At 47.1% G+C, this 20,447-nt stretch overlaps 1 protein-coding gene across 2 annotated transcripts in view; it reads right to left on the bottom strand.

Moving 5' to 3' along the window:
- Positions 1 to 560: 560 nt before the first annotated feature.
- The window catches only part of Tdrd9 (tudor domain containing 9), an 82,236-nt gene continuing 62,349 nt past the window's right edge, over positions 561 to 20,447 (bottom strand). For both annotated transcript variants that reach the window (XM_090344932.1, XM_090344933.1), the window contains 10 exons: positions 20,139 to 20,228; positions 18,237 to 18,497; positions 16,788 to 16,943; positions 13,941 to 14,011; positions 11,580 to 11,689; positions 11,008 to 11,104; positions 9,504 to 9,642; positions 8,353 to 8,471; positions 2,783 to 2,855; positions 561 to 1,199 (listed from right to left, as the gene is read on the bottom strand). In XM_090344932.1, the coding sequence (XP_090201058.1) occupies positions 1,098 to 1,199; positions 2,783 to 2,855; positions 8,353 to 8,471; positions 9,504 to 9,642; positions 11,008 to 11,104; positions 11,580 to 11,689; positions 13,941 to 14,011; positions 16,788 to 16,943; positions 18,237 to 18,497; positions 20,139 to 20,228 (1,218 nt within the window). In that variant the 3' untranslated portion in view covers positions 561 to 1,097. The remainder of the gene's footprint in view (positions 1,200 to 2,782; positions 2,856 to 8,352; positions 8,472 to 9,503; positions 9,643 to 11,007; positions 11,105 to 11,579; positions 11,690 to 13,940; positions 14,012 to 16,787; positions 16,944 to 18,236; positions 18,498 to 20,138; positions 20,229 to 20,447) is intronic.

Genomic DNA, 20,447 nt, shown 5'->3' with positions numbered 1-20,447 from the left:
CTGAATGAGTGACTGCAATTTTTTTTGTTAGATGGGATGAATTAGGTAGCCCAGGTGAGCCCTGAACTTTTGATCCTCCTGTCTCAGTTTCTCAAATGCTAGGATTATAGTGTGTAACAGCTGTCTTCAACTGTTTTGATTTTAACTCAGGGAGAAGCTTGGAAGTAGGGGGTGTCTCAAATCTACTATCTTTCTCCTTTCAAGAGCTGACTTCTTAAAAGTTAAGTCTGTATCTCTTTCTTCTTCCCAGCTTTTATAGACTCAAATCTTTTTTTTTTTTTTTTGGTTGGTTGTGGGGCTTGAACTCTGAACCTGGGTGCTGTCCCTGAGCTCTTCAGCTCAAAGCTATCGCTCTGCCACTTGAGCCACAGTGCCACTTTCAGTTTTCTGGTGATTTACTGGAGATAAGAGTCCCACAGACTTCAGTTCCCAGACTGGCTTTGAACAGTGATCCTCAGATATCAGCCTCCTGAGTAACTGGAATTACAGGGGAGAGCCACCGGTGCCCAGGTAACTCAAATCTTTTTAGAACAAAATACACTGTAATGTCTGACCCAAACTACCAGAATATCTAACAGTTTTATTGTTTTAATAGACATGTAAGTTGCCAGGTCATCTTTCTGATTTCTCTAATGTGGACAAAAAGCTGTAACATAACAAAAAGTCCTACAAATACAAAAACTGAGATTAAGTTTTGCCCAAATTTTTCCTCATGAAAAACAACCATCAGAAAATGGCCCATGGTTTTAAGAAACCACTCACACAACCTCCCAGAAGCACAGGTTCCCTGTGCTAAGCTCTGCTCCACCCCAAGTGGACCGCAGGCAAGAGCGTGCACGCTCACTCTGGAGCCGTGCCTGTGAGCCTGGCCACTTTCATTACATCACACGTTTAAAGCACAAACTAGGTCTTCTTTCCTAATAACTTTCTCCAAAAGCCTTCTAGAAAAGACTGTCCTGTCCACTCCTTCCTACCTACCCTCCACCCCAGCAGAGGCAGTAGGCTAGAGAGGACTGGGGGCTCTGCAGGCCCAGAGGGTGGCGCTGGGCTGGGAAAGCGCTGGCTTCCCCATGCGGCCGGCTGCAAGCTGCCCACGCTCAGGGGCTGAGCACCAGGAGCCTGTGGAGCTGGTAGAGAAAGGTATTCTTCCCTCGGCTGCCTTCTCTGTCAGCCTGCTCCATGATCAGCTTTGGATCCACCTAATGGACAGACAGGAGGGCCAGTCAGGCTCTGTGGTGAAGCTTGACCAGCCATAAAATAAATACAAGTACACACACTTATACACACACACACACGCTACAACAAAAAGAGTTCTACTTTTCAACTCTAGTTTGCTCTCATACTATATATCTGATCATTTTTTGCCAGTTCTGGGCTTGTCCTTGGGATTTCTCAAGGCTAGAGCTCTACCAGTTGAGCCACAGCACCACCTCCAGCTTTTTTTTCTATGTATGTGGTACCGAGGAATGAAACCCAGGTCTTTGTGCATGCTAGGCAAGCACTCTACCACTAGGCCATGCTCCCCAGCACCCCTGATCCTTCATTTTGAATCTAATGTTTAATAAGGTAAGTTATTCTGCCTAGTAAACAGAAACAGGAACCAGTAACTCGGTGTTTTTTAAACTTTTTTTTTCTCATGACACTGGTGTTTTTTTGGTTTTCTTTGCCAGTCCTGGGGCTTCAGTTCAGGGCATGGGTACTGTGTCCCTGGGATTCTTTTTGCGAAAGGCTAACACTTTACCACTTGAGCCACAGCACCACTTCTGGCCTTTTCTGTGTATGTGGTGCAGAGGAAGTGAATCAGGGCTTCATGCATGCTAGGAAAGCACTCTACCACTAGGCCACGTTCCCAGCCCACATACTGGAGTTTGAACTTAGTGTTGTTGATGTTTTTAAACATAATTCCAGTGTGTTTATTTAAAGTAAAAGTTCCCTAAAACATATCTACTTCAAATGAATTCTACTTCCAAACTACTTCCCACTATTAAAAGTCAACTTCGAGAACCACCCCAGCCGAGTACCCAGCGTGGCAGCTCCGTGGAAACTGGTCCAGTGAGGAAGACCTCAGGGTGAAACACAGCACCCCAAGGGACACACTCAGACCTAAGTGCCACACAGGTGAGGAACTACTGCCCTGGGTGGCTTAAGAAGACACCTCTGGCTCGAGAATTAAAGCTTAAAACTCCTGCCTCCCTCCTGTCACTGAAAGCACATCTTACTCAGTTTTCCATGCCTCATCTAGAGGAAGTGAGTAAGGGTTTGACAAAGCCAGGCTCTCCCTTTCTCCAACTCTGCTATGCTCAGATTTCTACACTGTGATGGTATTGCAGGCATAGGCCTCTAGAAGGTGATCAGTCCTGAGTGGGAACCCCCGGAGTGGTCCCATCATGGGATAAACATTCTCAGACACTCTCTCTGTCCCTGTCACATGATGATGCAGCCAGAAGGCGGCTGTCTGCAAACTTTCACCAGAATCATATCTGCTGGCACCCTGATCTCAGCTTCCAATCTGTGAGAAACAAATGGCAGCTATTTCCAAGCCAGCCCTCTATGGTGTAGATGAAGGTAACCGGGCAATCTACAGCTACCAAAAAGCAAAACAGTTTTCAGTGGAGGTCTTTTCTACATGTACTTCATGAAGAATGCAAAGCTGATGCACCCATTTGCTCCCCAACCTCAGTCTCCCTACCCCTGTGACCCCTCCACCCACCTGGCCCTAGTTCTAAGCCTGTGTCCACCCAGTGACCTCCTCCACAGCCATGCACAGCCACCCTCCACTCACCTGATTCCACTCGTAGGGCTTTTCATGCCACTTGGGAACAATCTTCTCTCTGGGCCTCAACTGACAGAACAGACTAGAATTAAGAAAAGCAAGTTATTTTTATTTTATCTTACTAAAAACCAGTACTCTGATTTAAATCCTACACGTTGCCCTCAAAATTAGAACTAATTTTCCACAGACCAAAATTTATCTAATTTTGATCAGAGAATATTTAATTGTCAAAAAAGGAATACAAAAAGCCTGGGAAATGTTAGACATATTACAGTAAATGCCCAACTGTCAACAAAAATTAGGAACACCAGAAAACATTAGGAAAAATTAGGAACATGAGAGCACATGACTCTATTCAGGGGAAGAAAAAAAAAGAACAGTGACAGAAGCTGACTGAGTGGGTCCAGATTAGGCTCCCACATAAAGACTTCAAGCAGTCACCATAGAAATGTTCAAACAATGATGACAAGCCATGGTTAAAGACTGAAAAGAAAATATGGCAGTGAGCTTCAATACAACTCCATAAAAAAAGAAAATCTGGAATAAAAAGTACAATGAATGAAACAGAAAGTGCCTAGTTGTTCTAATTTTTAAGAATCAGTAAACTTGGGGCAGGGGTCGGGGGAGGGAAATGGGGACCAAGACTTGAGAAAGGGTATCAATGCATGTGAAGTAACGCAGCTTCTATCTGGTGACTGTAATGTACCCTTCTATTAATGACAACAAAAATATATGGAAAAAAAGAATCAGTAAGCTTAAGGATAGACCTTCAGTAATGACCCAGTCTGAAGGACTGAGAGGGAACTGAGCATAGCCTCAGAGAGCAAGGAAGAAGCAACCACCAAAATTCATCTCGTAATTGCCACACTGCACAACCAGCACAACCAGCACAGCAGGCACACAACCACAGGCACAACAAAAGGTCTCTAGCAGCAGAACACAGTAGGGCTAAAGGAGAGAGTTCAGGACCTTCAGAAATACAACAGAAAAGGGTGGGCTATGCAAGGGGAGCACATGTTAACTCTTCAGAGAGACCTGAGAATGAATGCTATTATCAGAAGCCGAATAAAGAAGAACACAGGAAATCCCAAACTGTCTACAAGAGCCACTAACACTGACAGATGAGTTTCTAAAGTCGCACAAGAAGAGATCAGTACACAAAACTTCTCTAGAAATGAGCAACTAACTCAAAACTAGGGGTAGAGTGCTTGCTTAGCATGCACGAAGACCAGGGTTCGATTCCTCAGTACCACATACATAGAAAAAAGCCAGAGGTGGTCTGAAGCTCAAGTGGGAGAGCTCTAGCCCTGAGAAAGGGCAGTGCTTATTTAAACCCTGAGCTCAACTCTAGGACTGGCAAAAAAAAAATTCATTCAAGGGCTGTGAATGTGACTTAGTGGTAAAGTGCTTGACTGGCATACATGAAGCCCTGAGTTTGATTCCTCAGTACAAATACACAGAGAAAGCTGGAAGTGGTGCTGAGGCTCAAGTGGTAGAGTGTGAGCCTTGAGTAAAAAAAAGCCCAGGGACAGTACCCAGGCCCTGAGTTCAAGACTTAGGACTGGCAAAAAAAAAATCATTCAAACAGCATCCAACACACTAAAACATTTAAGAATTATTTAAGAAAAGCGCATGACCTGCATAGAGAAAACTATAAAACAGTATTAAAATTCAGGCACGGGGGCTCACACCTGTATCCCAGCCACTTAGGAGGCTGAGACCTGAGAATCGCAGTTCAAAGCCAGCCTGGGCAAGAAAATCTGAGATTCTTATCTCCAATTCACCACCAAAAAGCCAGAATTGGAGCTGTAGTTCAAAATGGCAGAGTGCTAGCTTTGAGCAAAAAGAGCTGAGGAACAGTGCCCACACTGCAAGTTCAAGCTCCATGGTCAACAACAAACTGCTGCTAAGAAAAATGGGGGGAAAAAATCCAAATAGCTGCTCCCTTCTTCCCCAATCTCACTAGACAGAGGATCCTGCCATGGGCATGGGAAGAGGAGGGTGGGAAGCAGCAAACACAGCGGCGAAGGAGGGAGGACAGGACAGGAAGACCAGTGCTGCCTACGTGACATCAGACATGAGCCAGGGGGCACAGCACTGACAGACAGAGGCCTACACCATGACCCAGCTGCCACAAGCAACTCAACAGGGAAAGGAAGTCTCAGGAAACGACGTCATAACCACACATTCATATACTAGACGACAGTTTTAGACTGACGCTCACATCATGTCAGTGTGACTCAGACCTAGGTAAATACAAGGAGAAAATCTAAGAAAACAGAAAACCTTTTGGTTTAGCAAAAAATAAAAAGATCAGATATAATATTCAAAGCATACCTATTTAATAAATGATAAAAGTTATTTATTTCCCAAATAAAAACTGTAATCAACCAGGCACTGGTGGTTCACGCCTCTAATCCTAGCGTCTCAGGACGCTGAGATTGGGACAATCACTGTTTGCGGTCAACCCATCCACATGAGAGCCCATCCTGATCAACAGATGAATATGGCAGTGCATGCCGGACCTCACAGCTACAAAAAAGGCTGAAATGGGGAGAACCATGGTTCTAGGCCAGTCCTGGGCAGAAAACGCAGCAGAAGAAGCTGGGTGTGAGGATGACCTACCGTTATTATTACAGCAAGCAGTGAAAAATGGGACCATGTCAGCGCAGGCACACACCTGGTCGGGAAGCAGGACTGTCTCAAAAACCACCCATGTAAGAAGGTCATTCTTGCCTTGGAGATGACCCGTTTTCAATCTACTGAAAGTGCATTCCGTTTCTAATACACTTTCCTATTACTTTCACAATGGAAAAAAAAAAAAACAGTACGAGAAGGAGCTGGTGGTATGGCTCAGAGGGCAGAGTACCTGCCTAGAAAGCACAAGACCTTGAGTTTAAATCCCAGTACTGCCAAAAAGAAGAAAACTCTGTCAGCAGGGTGCCAGTGTCTCCTCAGGAGGCTAAGATCTGAGAATTGTGGTTCAAAGCCAGGTAGGGCAGGAAAGGCTGTGAAACTCCAATTAATCATAGAAAAAGCCAGAAGTGGAACTGTGGCTCAGATGGTAGAGCACTAGTCTTGAACAAAAGGAGCTAAGGGATAGCACCAGGCCCAGAGTTTAAGCTCCAGGACACACACACACACGCACGCACGCATGCACGCACACCCCCATCACCTACAGAACCTATCATTAAAGTAAAGACAACAGAGGAAACAATCTGCAAAGCCACTTGTCTAGTGAGAGATTTATATCTGGAATTTATAAAGTATTTCTACAGGTCAATGAGAAGACAAACATTTGTAAATGGGTAAAAGATCAAAGAAAGATAAAGTATTGGCCAAACAAGGATATAAAATGATGTTACATAACTAGATGTTATTCACAATTAGATATTATCATACACCAATAAACTGGCTACAGTAAAATACTCACACACTCACACTCACACACACATACACTATGTCTACTGCCCCATGCTGGTGAGGATATGGGCACACTGGCAAACTAGAACTCATGTGTGTGTCTATTGTGTCTTTTAGAAGACACAGGTACATTGCAAACAGTTTTTCCATTTGGTTCTCTTTCTTTGTTTCCTTCCTCCTCTTCCTCCTTCCTTCTTTTTGGTCAGTCATGGGGCTTAAACTCTAAGCCTGGGCACTGTCCCTGAGCTCTTCAGCTCAAGGCTAGAGCTCTACACTGGAGCCATAATGTCACTTCCGGTTTTCTGGTGGTTAATTGGAGGTAAGAGTCTTCACAGACTTTTGTGCCTGGGTTGGCTTTGAACTACAATCCTCAGATCTCAGTCTCTTGAGGAGCTAGGATTACAGGCGTGATCCACTGATGCCCAGCCCATTTGGTCATTTCTTTAAAAATTAACATAGACTGACATACCCTAACAGTTCCACTCCTGAATTTCTACCCAAAGCATCTGAGGACTGCTGCTTACAAATACTGTGACAGGCTCTATTTATTCATATACCCAAATGCCAGAAGCAACTCCCAAACTTTATCAACTGAAGGGATAACAAAACGGCATATGCAAATGATGAACATGTTATAACATGGATAAACCCTGTAAAGAAAAGATTTTTTCAAAGAAAAAATGATTCCATATATATCAAAATGCCATGGAAGGCTCTACAGAGCCATGCCCCGTGGCCAGCCAAGGCTGGGGTGTAACAAAGTGCTACAAATAGCCTCACTGAGGTGCAGTGCACATGCCACAAAGTTTATCCATTGTAGGCATCAAGTTTCTTAGTTTTAGTCATCACAATTCTGTATCTGGCAAGCTAGTAGTAATGGTGGCTTCTCCTCAGGAGACCCAGGCTGAGCCTCTTGGTACCAGAGTGCCCAAGGAAAACACACAGAGTCAATCATGGGCTGGAAGAAGACTTCCTTCACGTAGAGAAGAGCGAGGCAAGATCAGCTTCAGGGCAGGTGTGGGTCCGGGTGGCTAGTGGGCCCCTCTGGCAACTACCATGAGCACTCAGCATGTGTGGAATCAAAAGCTGCACCAACATTGCCTCTGAGTGGTGTTTATGAAAAACCATGCTGATGGTTTGCACAACTCTATACCCTCACTAAAATCCTATACCACCTATATCTGGCCTGACCAGCCAGGACACAATTGCTTCTGTGGAGGAATGGGCTTGACAGTGACTGTGCCAGGCTGAAGGAATACAGGTTCCTAAAAGCCTCACACCTACACTTTACATGTACTTTCCCCCACACACACCCTGGTTGTGGAGCTTGAACCATGGGCCTGGGCGCTGGCCTTGAGCTCTTCAGCTCAAGGCTAGTGCTCTACCACTGTGAGCCACAGTGCCACTTCCAGTTTTCTGGTGATTAACTGGAGATGAGAGTCTCATGGACTTTTACTGCCCAGGACAGCTTTGAACTGTGATCCTCAGATCTCAGCCTTCTGAGCAGCTAGGATGACAGGCGTGAGCCACCTCACCCAGCTACTCAATACCTTTAGAAGGCCCTTCCCTGACCTAGGGTCGCGGAAGGTCACTCCTGTGGGGCCACATGACATCATCCAGGCTCCAGCTTTCAGCCAGGACTATGGGGCAGAAGGGACTGGTAGCCAGCCTGGGATGCTGGCTCTTAGATGGGGCACTGCCCCAGGTGTGGGGTGCCTTCATTTCTCTTCCTGACTGTGCCCATCTCCTTAGTCTCCTCTGGTCCTCCAAGCTGACTCTGGCTGGGAGTCCAGAGAGAGGTAAAGCATCCTCCTCCTTGTCTAATGTTGCCAAGTGGTGACAGGAATGTCACCTCACTCACTTGGTCCCATGCCCTGTCTTGCCATCCAAAATGAGCCCTCTAGTATGCCACCCTATAGTAACCTATCCAGCCCAATGTTCCTCTGCCCTGCCCACACCCTGACTGACAGTGTGGGATCAGCCTCCCAACAATTCCAGGGACTGCCTTGGCACCAGAATCTCACACACTCCATTGATCTGACGGCCTTCCTGCAAGCCTCTAAACACCCACCGCAGCGCTGCCTCGCTACGCAGCTTAGCCCAGAAGTTTCCAAGGAGTCCTGTCCCGTAAGTGCACAATTCTTCACACAGCTTACCCCAGAAGCTTCTGGCGGGCACTATCCTGCAACTGCACAATTCTTTCTGGCCCGAGACACCTGGATCCATTTGGTCCATCACATACCAGCTTGTTGATGGCAGCCCTGAGAATATTGATCTGCAGAAAAACAGCGACACAAATATTCACAGAGCTGAGTTTCGTCCCACAGTGAAGAGTCTTGGCATTCAGAGTAACTTTCTATGACCGACATCAGTATGGAATGAACAATTCCTGTAGAATCATTAAAACAAAATAATACCACAATCACTACCATCTATATTAGTTACACAGGGCAATTTCATTGTGACATGTCCAGACATGTCGCCCCTCTGTTTATCCCCACCCCACTCCCAGTTCTCACAACACTGAACAGCTTTCACTGTCCTGTTTTTTTGTTTGTTTTTCTTTCCAGTCATGGGCTTGAACTCTGGGCCTAGGTGCTGTCCCTGAGCTCTACAGCTCAAGGATACAGCCCTATCCCTGGGCCTGGAGGCTGTCCCTGAGCTCTTCAGCTCCAGGCTATATAGCCTTACCCTTGAGCCACAGCACACCACTTCCAGGTAAGAGTCTCACGGACTTTAGTGCCCCGGCTGGCTTTGAACAGTGATCCTCAGATCTCAGTACCCTGAGTAGCTAGGACGACAGGCGTGAACCACCACGCCCAGCTTGTTGTATTCTTCTTTAACTTTCCATTTTTAAAATTTTAGGTTTACTTCAGAGTTGCAACAACAGACAAGACAGTTCCCATGGCCCGCACCCAGTACCCTTACCTACATCACAACTGGAAACCCACTCAGGCACTGCTGCTTGGCTCTGACCCACCGTGCCATTCCTATCCCACTACTGCTCTAGTATCCAGCTCCAGGCACCACCTGCAGCTTGTGTCTCCTTGATCATGGGACAGCGTCCCCGCTTGTTCCTACTTTGTAACACCATGGCAGTTCTGAGACGTTCTGGGCAGTTTTTCTGTAGACTGTCCAAGAGACACCAGTGAGAAGATACTGCACCCGTGACTGAAGGTGGCAGAGGCCAGGCATGGGCAGTGCAGAGAGCACCAGAAGAGTGGGTGCCTTGGCAAGGCCCTGCAGCAGACATGACCTCACAGGAATGAAGAGCAACCTCAGCACTGTGGAGAGCCCTCTCACTAACCTCGACGATGTCCTCCACGCTGAACTGCACGTCAAAGGCCAGCTCCATGTCATGCTCAGGCAGTATGGGGGCCTCGGTCGTTGGACTCCATCCCAAGCCACACAGGACGCCAGTGTAGCACTTCCCATCCCGATCAACCCTGCGTGAAACATTTGAGAGAAGTTCAGTATTTAATAATTTTGAGGAACCGCTTTATGGCCAGGCGCGTAGTCTAGTGGAAGAGTGCTTGCCTAGCACGCACGAAGCTCTGGTATCCATTGCTCATACCACGTACACAGAAAAGGCCAGAAGCGGTGCTGTGGCCTGGAGAAAGCCCAAGGACAGTGCTCAGACCCTGTGTTCAAGCCCCATTACTAAGAACAACACAAAAAGAACCATTGTAACACTCAGGACTTGACTGCTAAACTCGTCCTCCATTACGCCTAATACAGCAACTCATTTTACTTGTTTCTACATAGAAACAGATACTGTTACATGACAGTTAAGTACCTATATTAGCCCAATACCAGTCTTAATTACCATCTCATTTTCAGAGACGAGTTAATGAAAAGAGAATTATCATGCAATTTCTTTGCTTTATTTATGAATAACTCTCAATGGGCTCGTTTTTCACTGGGGAGATTTCGGAAGGAAACCTTTGGTTAGAACCTCTGAAGTAGTGGGGGGGGAGGGAAAGTAGGAGATAAACATGGGAAGGGGGTAACGATGTTCAAGAAGTAATGTACTCACTACCTTACGAATGCAGCTGTAACCCATCTATACATCACCCTGATAATAAAAATAAAATAAAGCCTCTGAAGCCACAAGCCAAAATAATTCCTTCCTCCTCTGTTTTTCTTAACCACTTTGCCACAGCAGCCCAAGCTACCTAGCACAGCCCTTCACCCAGAGGCGGCTATGAAGCGCTCAGTGCTCAAGTACGGCCTTATTCAGCGGCCATCTCTACGCGCCATTCTCAATAAACAGGCACTTGGAAAGCTCATTCAGTCTTGGCACAAAACCTACAGTTGGCTACACGGCCACCTCCTGTCATGCTGGCTCCCATGGGAAGAGCTGCTGACGAGGGAGGTTGAAAACGCACGGAGCACATAGCTGTCCATGCAGAATGTTGTGCAGAAAGCTTCTTTCCACTGCGGGACTGCCTGGAGCCGCCCATGATGCCAGGGAGTCACACTGCACGTGGCTAGCCCCGGGACACAGTAGACATCAAAACCGAAGCCAGGAGGCAACGCTCAACTGGGAGAAAGCTCAAGGACAGTGCCCAGGCTCTAAGTTCAAGCCCCAGAAGTAGTGTGTGCACAGGCACACACACAGACACAGACACACAGACACACAGACACACAGACACACAGACACACACACACACAGAGAGAGTCAGACAAACGGAGCCATCCCCTTCTGCAGATGCTTCTCTCAAAGAGGAAAGAAAAGGCTTCCTGCTTTCCCTCATCAGGGTTTCACTTTACAAAAGCACACACAAGGACAAAATGGAGGTCTACTCCACCTCAACTCCATCACTGGTGCAAACAGCATGCTGAGGAGCGCCGGGAGGCCGGGGATGTGAGGCATCAGGGAGGTCTCTCTCAGGAGCATGGTAGACCCTGTGCACAGGGAAACGGAAGCTAGTGTCAAGTCACTCCTGCTTCTCTGCCACCCACTGCTGCCGGCTCTGTCCCCACGGGTGCCCAGCTCCACCGTTCTCAGCTCCCTCACAGTCTATACACACAGACACCTCGTGAGGCTGCTTGGGCATTTATTCCTTTGAGGAAGAACTTCTCTTTTCTTCCCGTTCACCTCAGTAGACTACTGGGCTTTCCCAGACCCCAAATACTGGACTTATTCTCTAGCCAAGCAAGATGAATAACTGACTGTCAAGCAGTTGGCTAATTCCCACGTCACTGCACAGAAGAAAAGCAGTAATGTTCCCCTTCTTAAACCTGCATCAGCCAGCATACTCAGAAAATCGCCTGAAAGTGTCATTTAGGAACAGAAATGCATTCGTTCATGGCAAGACCATTTCTTAGCAGTCGACCAGGAACAGGAGGGAGGACAGACGAACGGAAGCCCACTGCTCACCAGTCGCATTGACCGAGAGTGAGGCTGCAACCAACATTCTCTGGTGCAGATCTGCAGGGGCATCGCTGATGACAACAGAGTTGATGCTCTCCTTCTCGATCCAGACGCACCTGAAAACAACAGGCCATGCAAACCCTCAGCTTCGTTCTAATTACGTTCTAAAAGCTAGGTGCCAGAGATTCCCTTCTTGGATACTTGTTTAACCTGGCATTTGAAATATGATGTAAAAATCAGTGTTAATAAAATCTTTAAAAGAAAAAAAAAAGGATAGGCCACACCCAGGTACTGATCCACTGATCAGCAAGGAATCATGCCAGCCCACCAAGGGCATACCTCAAAAAGATGGCAAACACATGGTCGAGGCATGTCGCACTTTTCCTCCTCCACCCTCCTCCCTTCCCCTCGCCCCATCTCCTCATGTGCCTCCCCTACCACTCCTCTCCCTGCCTTTGCAGCACAGGCACAGGAGGATAAGCTGTCCTGACTCAGCATGGCCTGCAGAGGGCACTGAGCACAGTCCAGCCCACTCTTCCTGGGCGGCTTCTCAGCAGTAACAGATCTGCAGCAACTCCACTACTTGGCATTTACCCAATCGTCCAGAAATAAGGACATACTACATCCACTAGCACAACGATGTTCATGGCAGCACTATTTACCATAGCAAAGATATGGAACCAACCCAGATGCCCCTCAGTTGATGAGTGGATCAACAAGATGTGGTATTTGTACACAATGGAATTCTATGCTGCTGTCAGAAAGAATGACATCGCCCCATTTGTTAGGAAATGGAAAGACTTAGAAAAAATCATATTAAGTGAAGTAAGCCAGACTCAAAGGAACATAGGCTCAATGGTTTCCCTCATTTGTCATAATCAGTAGAAACCTTGGGCTCTCCTAGCAGAGATTTGCAATAGAACAAAATTTAGTGAAAGGACCTCCAGGATATAGAAACAAAAGCCATATAATGAGTGATTGTTGTCCTTAATGTACTATGTTATCTCTCATCTCTTTTGCTGTCCCTTGGCTATCTCATATTGTTACAGTATTTCACCTTGTTTACTTGATATATTGTATATATGCTTATTTGGTTATTTGAAATCAAATAGGGAAGGGGGGAAAACAAGATGAGGGGTGGGGGTGGGGGAGGGAAATGGGGACCAAGACATGAGAAAGGGTATCAATGTTTGTAAAGTAATGCACCTTCTATCTGGTGAATATAATGCAACCCTTCTATTAATTACAATAAAAATATATGGGAAAAAAAGATGTGCAGCATCTCTGCAGGACATTTCTTCTTTCTTGTCCCTTGTCACTGACCCCAACTGAACTTTGGCTTGTATGTCCCACTGGCACCACCTGTCCTGGCCTCCCTCACACTCAGGACCAGTCTCAGACCCAATGCACTCTGCACACCAACACCAGTGCTCATGCAGGAGAGAATACTGGAAGGCAGGGTCTGAGCATCTATACTTTTCAGCAGCTCCTCCAGGAATTCTTCACCATGCTGAGAAGCCGGGAATTGCACACGTGATGGCCTTCTTTGACAGTCCTGGGACCTGAACTCATGGGTTCAGGATTGCTGGCAGGTGAGCTCCCAGTGACCACAGCAAGGCTTCTGTTTCTTGAGGAAGCCTCAAACATGGAATGAAGCACTACCCTTGTCTGCCACAACACCTGCGAACTCCACCCATACACACATCCAATTCAACCAAAACTTACTCAAATGCTCAGAAATACAAACTTTCCGATTGGGGACAATGCCAACTTTACCTTGATCCCCAACACTGTGCTGTGCCCTGGTAAATGCCTCCACAGTTATCAGATCTCAAACTCCTCTTAACAGCTCCACGGTCTTCCAAGTGAGGTCAGCCCCAGAGGTTTCCACAATGTTCTGAGACCCTATCAAGACAGCTGTCACCCTACACTGCCATTACTAGTTTTCTTTTCCATAGGACCACACTGAATCCATAGTCTTCGTGTAGACGAAAGATGCTACCTGAACTTTTCAATTAGCAGTAAACAGACCCACTGGCCGCCATGCAGCCACCACACATGGCTGCTCAGAGTCTCCTGGCGACCACCCCAGATACACCAGGACACTCGCAGGCCTGCTGAGTCACAGTTAGAACCACAATAGGAAAAATAAAATCTGCAAGAGATACCCCAAAATGTATACTGTAAACTGCTTTCATGGAAGAGAGAAACTCTTTTCTCTTTTCTCAGATTTGGAGCTAGGAGGGAAATTAAGATGAGATTAAAACATCCTAGCAGTTTGGATACAAATAAAGATTAGTTTCTGATGAAATCTATAATAAAGGAGCAAAGAAAAAAATTTTCATGGGAAAATTAACTGACTCCTACCTGAACTTGGATATTCTGGTCAAACTGTGACACTTGAGTTCATATGGGTTAAAGGGCCCGTGGAGCACAGCCTGCACACAAAGCACACACACACATACACACACATAAGCGGTAAGCAGTGCATCAGGTACCATCAAGTGTAAACGTCTAAGGCAGCGACATTTTCAAGTTTAGTGAGAGAACTGGAGGCATGGCTCAGAGACCTAGTGAACATAAGGCCCTGAGGTTAAATCCAAGTACAAAGAAGAGGAAGGAAGAGGGAGGAGGAGGACAGAAGGGGAGGGGAAGGAAAAAGAAGAGAAAAGGTAAAGGGGGAAATGGAGGGGAGGGCAAGGGAGAGGAGAGGAAGGGATGGGAAGGTAGGAGGGTAGGCAGGCCAACTGGGAGGGAGGCAGGGAGGGAGGGAGGGGCAGAGTTGGATTGATTTATAGATTTAGTGAGTAAAAAGTGTCTTAAAGAAGCTATTTTTGGACCAGGATCACAGCCTAGTGGTAGAGTGCTTGCCTAGCATACACAAAGTCCTCGGTTCCATTCACCAGTACCATATACACAGAAAAAGCTGAGAGTGGTGCTATGGCTCAAGTGGTACAGCTCTAGCCTTGAGAAAGCCCAAGGATAGTGCCTAGGTCCCAAGTTCATGCTCCAGGAAAAAAAGGTTGAGGAGGGGGGAGGGGGAGGAGGGGGAGAAGAAGGAACAGGAAAGAAGGAAGAGGAAGAAGAGGAGGAGGAGGAGAAAGAGGATGAGGGAGAAGGAGAAGAGGAAGAAGAAGAAGAGGAGGAGGAGGAGGAGGAAGAGGGAGGGGGAGGGGGAAGGGAGGGAGAGGGAGAAAGAAGAAGAAGAAGAAGAAGAAGAAGAAGAAGAAGAAGAAGAAGAAGAAAGAAAGAAAGAAAGAAAGAAAGGAAAGAAAGAAAGAAAGAAAGAAAGAAAGAAAGAAAGAAAGAGGAGGAGGAAGATGGGGAGGAAGAAGAAGAGGAAGAGGAGGAAGAGGAGGAAGAGGAGGAGGAAGAGGAAGAAGAGGAAAGGCAGCAGCAGCAGCTATTTTTGAACCAGGCTCCATGGTTCGCACTTGTAACCCCAGGACCCAGGAGGCTGAGACAGGAGAGTCATGATTACAAACCAAACTGGACTACAAAATTATAAAGAAAAAAGAATGAAGGCAGGAAGGAAAGGAGGGAAGAAGGGAAGAAAGGAGGGAGAGAAGGGAAGAAAATTTAAGAAGAAAAAACAGAGTCTGCTACTGAAGTCAGAGGGTTAGCACTTGTCTAGTATGCATAAGCCAGAAGCCTTGAACTTGATCCTCAGCACAGGGGAAAAAAAAAAAGCCTAGCTGAGAGTTAATGAGTCACATCTGTAATCCTAGCCACTCAGGAGACATGACGGTATCTGAGGATCGTGGGGTTTTTGGTGGTTGTTTTTGGTTTTTTGTTTGTTTTGCCGGTCCTGGGGTTTGAGCTCAGGGCCTGAGCACTGTCCTTGGACTTTCTCAAGACAAGAGCTCTACTCTTGAGCCACAGCACCACTTCCAGATTTTCCTATGTATGTGGTACTGAGGAATTGAACCAGGGTTTTGTGCATGCTAGGCAAGCACTCCACCACTAGGCCAAACTGCCAGCCAGGATATTCTTTTTTTTCTTTTTTGGCCAGTCCTAGGGCTCTTGCTTAAGGCTAGCACTCTACCACTTGAGCCACAGCACCACTTCCAGCTTTTTCTTAGTATGTGGTGGTGAGGAATTAAACCAAGAGCTTCGTGCGTGCTAGCTGAGCACTCTTACCACTGGGCTACCTTCAAGGCCAGGATTGTGGTTTGAAGCCAACAGAAGAAGGCAAGTCCATGAGACTTCTATCTCCAATTTCTTGGAGTTTTGTTGGTTCAAGAATGGGACTCAAACTTCGCAGCTGACACTTTTACCCACAGGCTAAGGCTCTGTCACCTGAGCTTCCAACTCTTCAACTGAACACCAAAAAGGCACAAATGGAGCTCTGGCTCAATGGTAGAGCGGTAGCTTTAAGCAAGAGCTCAGGGACAGCACCCAGGCACTGAGTTTAAGTCCAGGACTGGCACACTGGCAAACACTACCTATGTGTACACACACACAAACACACACACACACACACACACACACACACACACACACACATCCTTTTTCTGGAATGAAACTGACTAGTTCTCTCTGCTCCACATGAAACACTGACAATTTTTTTTTTTTTTTGCCAGTCCTGGTCTTGAGCTCAGGGCCTGAGCACTGTCCTTGGACTTTCTCAAGGCTAGAGTTCTATCACTTGAGCCTCAGCACCACTTCTGGCTTTTTTTCTGTGTATGTGGTACCAAGGAATCAAACCCCGGTCTTTGTACATGCTAGGCAAGCACTCTACCACTAGGCCAAACGCCTGGCCCCCACTGACAAATATTTTAATAAAGTTTTATTTAATTTCAGCAGACAAGCCAATGCCATAGGGCCAAAGGCCAAGGCAATAAAAGTAGTCTCTAGGTAGGAAGGAATTTCTACCCAGTCCTCTTCTCCAAATAGGTGCCAACCCCAGTGCCCAACCTGAAGCTCTTTTTTCTCTTTTGTGGGTCATGGTGCTTGAGCACTGGCCTATCCCTGAAAGTAAAGTAAGAATATTCAGAATCAGGAAAGACCAAGGCATGGCGGTAGAGGCTGAAACCAGGACTCAGGAGGGTGAGGCAGGAGGACAGAGTTCTAAGACCTCAGGGCTGCCTGGACCTCAAAACAAAAAAACTCTAGAGCAGAAAATATCCCTCACACCCTGCTCTACCTCCAAGGTACACCACAGCATGACAGCAAGTCTCCAGATGACAGTTCCCACAGTCCCACATGCCCTACCTTGCAGCTGGGGGCACCCAGTCTGTTGGAAGAAAAGCTCTCCAACAAAACTCGGATCAGGTACTTCTCATCATCCTTCATCGGGGAGGACCCAGACCCGTCGGCCACATTCTCCACTGACTTAGAAAACAGACCTTTGAGGACTTCATGGCTTTGCTGAACAAAACAAGACAATTTTCTTTTGTTAAAAGAGAAATTTAAGCCAGGTGTGGTGGCTCACCCTGTATTCCTGGCTACTCAGGAGGCTGAGATCTGAGGATCATGGTTCAAAGCCAGCCTGGGCATACAACTCTTATCTCCAATTAACCATGAGAAAACTAGAAGTGGCGCTGTGGCTCAAGGTGTCGGATGGTAGCCTTGAGCTGAAGAGCTTAGGGACAGCGCCCAGGCCCAGAGTTCAAAGCCCAAAACCACAAAAAGAGAGGGAGAAATGATACTAAAAGTGTCTTAATCCAACCTAATCTAAGCCTTTCATATTCTGACCTGTAGACTGATAAGGTAAAGACATGTATCTACCAAGGTCATTCGAAAATTCAAGCCAAAGGAGATAATACTTGAGTTAGCCATCAGAAAATACAGGATAAAGGATTTTTCACATAAACTTCAATTTTACAGAGGGAGTCTCCTCACAGTGCTTATTTTTTGGATGTTAGACAGCTCTCTGGTGGTTGTTTGCTAGACATCCTTTCCCAGCTCCCCACACCCTTCACCCACAGCAGCCACCACAGGAGCACAGACAGATCTTCACCAGCAAGCACAAAGCAGCCGCTCTGCAACTTTCAGACCAAGAAAAGTAACTTTACAACTGACTGAGAAATAAACAGCTGACATAAAATTTAAAATATGAGAAATATTTTGTAACTACCATTAAGATAATTCTTAGAATCTATTTTTTTTTTTTTTGCCAGTCCTGGGCTTGACCTCAGGGCCTGAGCACTGTCCTTGGACTTTCTCAAGGCTAGAGCTCTACCACTTGAGCCTCAGCACCACTTCCGGCTTTTTTCTATGTATGTGGTACCAAGGAATCGAACCCGGGTCTTCATGCATGCTAGGCAAGTACTTTAACCACTAGGCCAAACTCCCGGTCCCTCTTAGAATCTATTTAAAGGGAAGCAAACCAATATAGAACATTTTCAAATCTAAGTTTCATTTCATGGAGGAAAAAAAAAAAAACCTTGAATAGGAAACTAACAAAATAATATCCAGCCAACACAGCCTTAGGGAAATCTAGAAGTCATCAACGGACCCACAAATACAGGCTCAGTCCACCACCTCCACCACCGTCATCATCATCAGCTCCACCATCGTCAATGTCGTCGTCGTCGTCTATCCCATCTGTTCGTCCCTCTTCACTACCTCAGAGAGGAGGAAAGAGCTCCCACCCTCCCTCCTTTTCTCCTCCCCTCCGCTCCCCTGGGGAGGACTGCAGATGAGCGCAGAGGCACCTACTGTGGACTCGTAGGACTCCTCCGCAAGCTCCGCGTGGCCCTCTCCAATGAGGATGTCGCGGACGTTGACGATGTCCTGGGTGCCCAGGTAGCGGTACACATCCACGTGCAGCACGCTGTGCACCACCGAGAACACTTTCACTAGCAGAGCACAGCCACTCACGAGGGAGGCAAACCGCCCACTGGCCCTGCCGCTCCAGTGCTCACCGCAAACCAGAGACTTCGCTGAGGGTCGCATTTTGCAAATCTTAAACTCCAGAGCCTGTGTAGGAGTGAAGGCATACTGCAGTGATTTGTAAAAGGAAGCCGGTGGATGCCACTGGCTCACATCGGTCATCCCAGCTATTCAAGAGGCTAAGATCGGAGGATCGTGGTTTGGGGCCAGCCCAGGCAACGAAGTCTGTGGGAAACCTTTCTCCAATTAACCACCAAAAAGCGGAAAGTGGCGCTGTGGCTCAAGTGCTAGAATGATAGCCTTGAGCAACAGATCTCAGGGAGAGTGCCCAGGCCCTGAGTTCAAGCCCCAGAAGGACACACACACAGTGAACAAAGTACTCTTCCTAAATTCTCCTAAAATGTGACTTTGTTCATTTATTTCATTAGTTTTCTCATTTTAAAAAAATCCTTCAAAGTTGGGTGCAGTGGCTCACGCCTGTAATCCTAGCTACTCAGGAGGCTGAGATCTGAGGATTACAGTTTAAAGTCAGCCTGGCCACACAAGAATATGAGACTCTTATCTCCAATTAACCATCAGAAAACCGAAGTGGTGCTGTGGCTCAAGGGATAGGGTGGAAGCCTTGAGCTGAAGAGCTCAGGGATAGTTCCCAGGCCCAGAGTTCCAGTCCCACTACTGACCAAAAAAAGAAAGAAAAGGAAGGAAGGAAGAAAGGAAGGGAGGGAAGGAGGGAGGGAGGGAAGGAAGGAGGGAGGGAGGGAGGGAGGGAGGGAGGGAGGGAGGAACGTGGCCTCTCTTTTCAATCAGCAGCACAGCAGCACCAGCCGTGGTGACAGTGGCCGCAGTGGCAGCGGTGGCATCAAGAGACTGCTGTCACGGGCTGAAAGGGCACAGTGACTGTGCCTCCAGCCCATGTGAGCAATGCCTGGTGCTGATACAACCAGAGTTCTTAGAAACAGCAGTAGAAGGTAGCACTGAAGTAAAGTCACCCTCTTTTTTTTTTTTTTTTTTTTGCCAGTCTTGGGCTTGAGCTCAGGGCCTGAGCGCTGTCCTTGGACTTTCTCAAGGCTAGAGCTCTACCACTTGAGCCTCAGCACCACTTCCAGCTTTTTTCTATGTATGTGGTACCGAGGAATCGAACCTGGGTCTTCGTGCATGCTAGGCAAGCACTCTACCACTAGGCCAAACTCCCGGCCCCCCTCTTTTTTTTTTTTTTTGGCCAGTCCCTGGGCTTGAACTCAAGGCCTGAGCACTGTCCCTGGGCTTTCTCAAGGCTGGAGCTCTACCACCAGAGGCACAGCACCACTTCTGGCCTTTTCTATGTATGTGGTACCGAGGAATCGAACCCAGGACTTCGTGCATGCTAGGCAGGCACTCTACCACTAGGCCAAACTCCTTGCCCCAAGTCACCCTCTAAGTTCTGAAACCTCCATGTATTTTAACTTGCTCCAAAGCGGAATAGCAATCTATGCTTTTTGACTAATGCAACACAGTCCCTTCCCTTGGCTGGGAAGGCTCCAACAATGCTGCCACGTGCTGGGGGCCACGTGACCTTCAGCCAGATCCCTTCCAGCATCCAACATGCATCACAATAGATTCTTCTCTACCTCACCTGAACTCTCCCCACCTCACCCCCCACCCCGACAGCTGAGGACGGAACTCAGGAGCTTAGGCTTGCCAAAGCAAGTACTCTTCCACAAGGCTAAATCCCCAACCCCTCTACCTCACCTGAAATGGAAGTTCCAGAAGCTGACAGGGAATCTCCATTAGAAGACATAGCTCTACCCGGCTCCTATTGCCATAGTCTACAAAGAACACCTAGAAGGTAGAACAAAGTGAACTCTTAGATCTACGGCCCAGACCACATCAGCAACTCCGTGCTGTCCACAGTCCTTCCGTGCCCGACTTCATGCTCCTCTAGTGGATCTGGTCTCAAATCCACAGGGATAATGGAAATATCTCAGGCTTCCCTAATCACAATCATTTTACATTTCATTTCTACCTGTTTGTCTCTTTTTAGTTGGAATGGTTTGTTAC

Source organism: Megascapheus bottae, chromosome 14 (genome assembly GCF_031878675.1).
Source record: "Megascapheus bottae isolate mThoBot1 chromosome 14, mThoBot2.hap1, whole genome shotgun sequence".
NCBI lineage: Eukaryota > Metazoa > Chordata > Mammalia > Rodentia > Geomyidae > Megascapheus > Megascapheus bottae.
Note: the sequence above shows the minus strand (reverse complement) of the source record. Positions and strands in the feature narration are given on the sequence as shown.